This window comes from Ursus maritimus, unplaced genomic scaffold, assembly GCF_017311325.1.
Source record: "Ursus maritimus isolate PB19 unplaced genomic scaffold, ASM1731132v1 scaffold_25, whole genome shotgun sequence".
NCBI classification, from domain to species: Eukaryota; Metazoa; Chordata; class Mammalia; order Carnivora; family Ursidae; genus Ursus; species Ursus maritimus.
The window spans coordinates 11,802,456-11,808,455 of record NW_024425008.1 but is presented as its reverse complement, the minus strand read 5'-3'; the positions used below and the strand labels follow the sequence as shown (position 1 = coordinate 11,808,455).

The window sequence follows — 6,000 nt, the reverse complement described above, 5'->3', positions numbered from 1 at the left end:
AAGATTTTGTCACAGAGAGTGCAAGAGAGCACACAAGCAGGGGGAGCGGCAGGCAGAGGAAGGAGGCTCCCTGCTGAGCAAGAAGCCTGATGTGGGGCTTGATCCCAGGATCCTGGGATCATGACTTGAGCTGAAGGCAGACGCTTAACCGACTGAGCCACCCAGGTGTCCCAAGATTTCATTTTTGATGGGGGAGTAATATTCCACACCTTACCCTTCAATGAGTCTGGAAGGAATGAATGAATGAATGAGGGGCTGGCAGGTGTGAGCACTGAAGAGATGTTCCAGAGAGCAGAGAGTCGCGGGCTAAGTTCAAGGAGTAACCGGCCAGGTATCAACCCCTGCCAGGGCCGCGCAGGAGGAAGGCGCGAGGAGGCCGCTGCTCAGCTGGGCCCGAGCGCGGTGGATGGCAGCTCCCGCTGAGCGGTCATGGGCCAGATGGCAGAGCTCCGGAAGGGACAGGCGAGGGGGCAGGAAGGGACTCTTACAGTTTGGTGAGGGAGGAAGGAGACACTGAGGGAGCCGCTCGACAGAGAACCAGTTGAAGAAAGATCTTGTCGCGCGTGGGTATGTCTATGCCGACCTCCCTCCTCCATCCTACTTCAGCATCCGAACTGAGGTCCCGGAGATCTAAATTCCAGATCGGCCCTTCCTAGATGAGGAGCCTTGGGAAAACCCAAAGGACCAGCAGAGCTGAGCTGCTGTCACGAGCTGATCCCCCACCAAAACGGGATCCAGCTCCTACTAGCCGAAAATAAACTCGAGTCTGGGAAAAAGCCGTTGTAGAGTGAGCACAGAGACCTCGCTCTTCTGTGTTCTCTGACCTGGGGGCAAAGGGGGCTGTGGGTTCCAATGGCCGGGAAGGCTCTTTGAGGTGAAGCAGAGCGCCCCGAGACCCTCCCAATGGCTGGTCCAATGCCACCAGCACCGTCCAGTGAGAAAAACCAGGACAAGGTTCTCTGCCGTTTCATTTTATTACCGTCCTGTCCTTGTGTTCCAGAATGCACGGCTATTTAATACGCAACCCAAAGCACTCCTACAACTGATCCTAACAGTCCCATTTCTTTCTCGGTATAATAAATTGAAAGGAAAAAATTCTTAAAAAAAATAATCACCAGGTTTAGTACATCCCAGAAAGAGCACCTTTACTAAACAGAAAACAAAACGTTGTCAGGAATCTGACCGAATACACCAAGCAGCAGGTCAGACTCCTGACAGGAAAGAAAGACTCCCAAAGGAACATAAATAGATCCCCCTCAAAGTACATATATTTCACAGGCGTGTGTACATATATATTAAATGAAATTTGGTTTCTACCACAAGAAGTTATTCAGAAATAATTAACATCTGAGATCGGGGACGTGGAGAGGCTGCAGCCACACTGCTAAGCAGGCCTGCACCCCACTCCCGCACATACTTCCCCTCTGTGCACGACGTATCCTTGCTGGGAGGGGGCGGAGGCAGGCGCCTCTCTCTGGCCCGGCCCCCAGACCCAGCACATCCAGTGTTTGTAGAAGAGTGAGCCAGGGAAGGCGGGTCTCCATGTGGCCCCCAGAGCCCACCCTGCAGAGCCCAGGAGCTGGCTGCTGGCAGGTGGCCAAAGCCCAAGGCCACCAGCCACCTGCCTGGAAGGCGACCTTGGCCCTGGGGTAAAAGGGAATTGCTTGGGACCCCAGGAACAATGTGGCCACGCTCCTGGTTTTCAGCAGCGATCCTAATTCTGGGGTCTACCCAAGGTCCTCAAGCTCTTTGTAGTTTGGCCAGTCTGGACTTCTCCGAGGATCAGATGGCTTTTAGGAAGAGGGCATGGAGTTTCCAGAGCCACTAGGGCTTGGCCATGTGAACCTGTGTCTGCACACACACACACACACGCACACGCATGCTTTAAGAGAGGTCAACAAGTTGCAAATGAGTGTTCTGCCAGGATGTGTTCAAATAGTGTCTACTCTATAGTCAGTTTTGTCACTGTGTTCTGAGTGTCCCCATGCCGCAGTGGATTTGTCCAAAAGATAGCCGTTGCTGGAGGCTACAGATTCAGGAAGAGGAGAGAGAGAGAGAGAGAGGGAGAGATTGAGAGACACACACACACACACACACCTGGGAGTGTAATCCTCTTAGGGCTTGGCACAGTGTTTTCATTAACAGAACAATCAGGAGAGATGCCCAGGAACCCTATCCGCATTCTAAAACCCTTTCCCGGCACCACAGGCAGACAGAAGAAAAGGCCATCATAATTAGAAGGTTCGGGAGCTGCTGGTCCAGATGAGTCACACGCAGCCGTACTCATACCACACCGTCTGCTGGTCCCCACCGGGCTCGGGGGACGCCGGCGTGCTCTTCAAGCTGCTTCCTCGGCTGAAGTCCTCCGGGGCCCGGCTGGCGTGGGAAGCCAAGTCAGGAGACCTACCCGGGCTCTTGACAGGGAGCCCCTCACTGTGGCCTTGCCTTGGGACCCCATCACCCTCTGAGAGGCTGAGCGGCCCCCGCACAGGGGCAATGGTGGCCACCTCCGCCATATGGGGGGGCGTCTGGGGTTTGGTCCTGGTGGCCGGGGCTGCGGCTGGTGGGAAGTGCTGGGTCTGGGAGCTGCTGCAGGGACCGCCACCAACCCCAGTGGCGATGGCCGGGGCCGTGGCGGACTGCTGCAGGGGGACCAGCCTCTCCTCCTTCGGGGGAGCCAGGGAGAAGCGCCTCGTGTCCGGGGGCCGGCTGCGGGGGGCTGGACTCTGCCCAGAGCCGCCAGTCTTTCCCACAAGTGGGGTCCGCTCCCGGGCCAGGCTGTGGGAGCTGGGGGGTGTGGGGCTTTGCACGACATGGCTGCCTGTTTCTCTGCCCCCTGAGCTGTCAGGACCCCCCAGCTTCTGAGGGGCTTCCTGTTTGCAAGCCTCCGGCCCGCTGGCCCGGAGAAGGTCGGCAGAGGCGAGGCTGAAGGCCCGGCTCAGGGACGCACTCCGGCTGGCAGGCGTGTGGGACGTCGGGGGCATCGCGGCCTGCCGGGGTCTGCCCAGAGACAGGCTCTGGGGAGGCTGGACCTGTCTTGGGGGGGCACTGGGCAGGGCCTCGGCCTCAGCGGGTCTGAAGTTTGGCTTCACATACTGCCCAGGCTTCAGCAGCTTCCCCTCAGAGGTGTTGACAGCCATCTTGATGGTAGGGGCCACGAAGCTGGTGGGCATCTTGGCCCCCTCTTTCCTGGTAGGTGGTCCTGGCTGGCCTCCAACGGCCGGGAGATCGCTGGCCTTTCTGAAGTAATCACTTAGCAGGTCATCCCGGCAACTGGGAGTGTCCTACAGGGAAGAGAGGAAGAAGCGAGAGGTGGGCACGAGGGCCAGGCTGGTGCTGGGACAGCCCTCCACCCCCCAACCCCCAGGACGTCCCCAGGGCAGTGCAGGTGGCCAGGACAGGTTTCCTGCTCCTGCTCGGCCTCTTCGAGATATAATGCTGCCCCACCACATACACTGCCCCCGCTCAGCACTGGGGGACAATACACGGATCACCAGGGAGAGAACCCCAGACACCACTCTGGCAGGCCCCTAACTTTACAAACAAGAAAACACATCAGAGAGGAGAAGGACTTCCCGCAAAGCTCATGCACGCTGTGGAAAGGTCGGGGCTGAAAGCCTGACCACAGCCAACTGTTCCCATCTGTTCCTGTTCTCCTGGCAGGGCAGCAGGAGGAAGCTCACGGGTAGCACGGTACCTCGTTTTCCCAGTCAGTCCACCTTGCTCAGACACACTGCAAGGGCTTTGTCTGGGGCCACAGAGGAAAGGGAACAAGAGCAGCTCCTAAAAAGCCAGAAGCCTCACCGCTGCTCAGACCATTGCCACACGTGAGAGGCAGGCACAGTGGGGGTGGGTGGGGGCCACCGAGGCAGACTGCCCGGGCGGGAGGGCAGTGAGGCTGCCTGGGGGGAACGGAGTGCATGGGATGGCCCAGCCCCCCAGCCTGCTCCCTTCAAGGCACCGTCGCCCCGGCTGGGCTTCCCCTGGCCCGTGAACGTGTCCTCTGCTACTCCCTGCAGGCCCATGGAGCCACCAGAGGCCAAGGTCTGTGCGCTACTCGGTAACTTCAGCCTTCTGTCAGGACCTCACAGCCTGGACTAGCCAAGCGGAGGCTCCTCCTCAGGCTGGTGGACCCTGCAAAACCAGGAGAGGGAGTACATTCACGTGGCAGGTGGGGTTGGGGGGCAGCAGAGCTCAGAAACCGTCTGCACCTGCCAACAGCTCCTGGCCTATGGAAACATCTGGATGCTGCACCTGACAGAGACACACTCTGCTATTTGATGCTCGTTTGAAGCCAGAGATTTTGGTGGAGGCTGTGGTAAGGCCTTCCGTTGTTAACGTGGACAGGAACCACTTCTCGAGTGCTTCCTGCGCGCCGGGCACTGTGCTAAGAACCGCGGTGTCATCACCAAGAAACCAAAACCTCCCTTCGTTTTCAGAGCAACCTTGCGAGGTTGTTTAAGGTTGGACTAAAACAATCTTCAATAGGGAAGGAAGCTGAAGCCACAGGGGTTCCACAGGCCCCGCATCGGGAGAGCAGACCGGGGAGAAGGCCTACTACTGTCTGACTCCGGCGGCCTGCACCACCTGGTTCCCTGGGGCACATTTTTAATTCTCGGATACGCACCATCTGGGGGCCGCCCTCTCTGGCCACCCAGGGAGCCCATTTTCAGACACCCCCTTCCCAGCATCATCAATACGCAGGGAGAGCAGGCACAGGTGGGGCAGGATGTGATGTTTCTGGGGCTGGTCAGGGGAGGGTGGGAGGAGTCAGGGGCATGGAGTTGGCAAGAGGTATGCATCCCGGGCAGGCGGAGAGGGAAGTGTGGCTCTCCAGGGCCACACGTCAGCTCCCAACACGAACTGCCGCCATGAGATTATTTTGGGCTTGTTTAGGCTGAAAAGGGACAGGTGAGGTTACAGAAAGTGAGTGAGAAACAGTGACTACAAGGGACAGGTCTGAGCTGAGCAGGGCAGGGCCCCATCCTTGTGCAGGGGAGAGGAAACTGACAGGTATATAATCAGAAAAGGGTAGAGAAGGAAAGCCTCCCCATTGCTTTCTGGACTGTTCTCATTTATCTCACCTGATCGGGGCTTCTCAGTGTGGGATGCCTGGACACACGCTGACAGCCAGACCATCAGCAGATTCTCAGGGAGCCCCACCTCAGACCCGCGGAGCCCGAAACTCCAGAGGGCAGCCTGTGTCCTGGCAAGGCCGCCAGGTGAGCGTGGACCACCGAGCAGACCAGAAACTTCCTGAAAGCAGCAGGGCTTCTGTCTGGTTTCTCCAACTCCCAGGACATAGAGTAAGTGCTTGCCAGACGGAAATATAAATGGAGGGAGGGCAGGGACCACGTTTTCCATTTCCTTTCAGGGCCAATCACCAGACTCCGCACTAGCGAGCATGCCAGAAAAACTTGCCATTTGCTGGTTTGCTTTGTTTTTCGAGGGCAGACACTAGGCACATTGTGTAACACATAGTAGGTGCTCCGTAAATATCCACTGAACAAGACCGTGTGGTCCGCCATGGCCTACTAATGCGGGTCACAGAGCTTACCGTGCGGCTAAGTTCAACCGTTTAAGGAGAATGAGACGGAATCCTGGAAGCATTAAAAATCCTTGAAGGGTCTCAACCGCAAGACCGCATATTCACGTGTCCAGTAACTCAACTGCTCACACGACTGCAGTCAGCCAGAGTGTGCAAGAGACACACCTGTAGCTTCAGAAAAGCTGGCCTGAGACCCTGGAAAGGGGACAGAGGAGGGGACCCTCGTGCTGGGGACGTCTGGGGGTGAGAGCTGCAGAACACAGGTCAGGAAACTCCAGCTGTGGTTTCATCTCAGTCTGCCACAAGTTCTTGCACGGCCTATGAGCTAAGAATGGTTTTTACGTTTTTAAATGATCGAAAAAATTTCTTAAAAAGAACAGCCTTCCATGACACGTAAAAATTATACGATGTTCAAATGCCAACGTCCGTGAGTACAGTTTCGTAGGCCCACA

The 6,000-nt window shown here is 57.1% G+C and overlaps 1 protein-coding gene across 2 annotated transcripts in view; it reads right to left on the bottom strand.

Annotated features, from left to right (window-relative positions):
- Positions 1-955: 955 nt before the first annotated feature.
- The window catches only part of CCDC88C (coiled-coil domain containing 88C), a 126,696-nt gene continuing 121,651 nt past the window's right edge, over positions 956-6,000 (bottom strand). For both annotated transcript variants that reach the window (XM_040641522.1, XM_040641523.1), the window contains exon 30: positions 956-3,284. In XM_040641522.1, the coding sequence (XP_040497456.1) occupies positions 2,268-3,284 (1,017 nt within the window). In that variant the 3' untranslated portion in view covers positions 956-2,267. The remainder of the gene's footprint in view (positions 3,285-6,000) is intronic.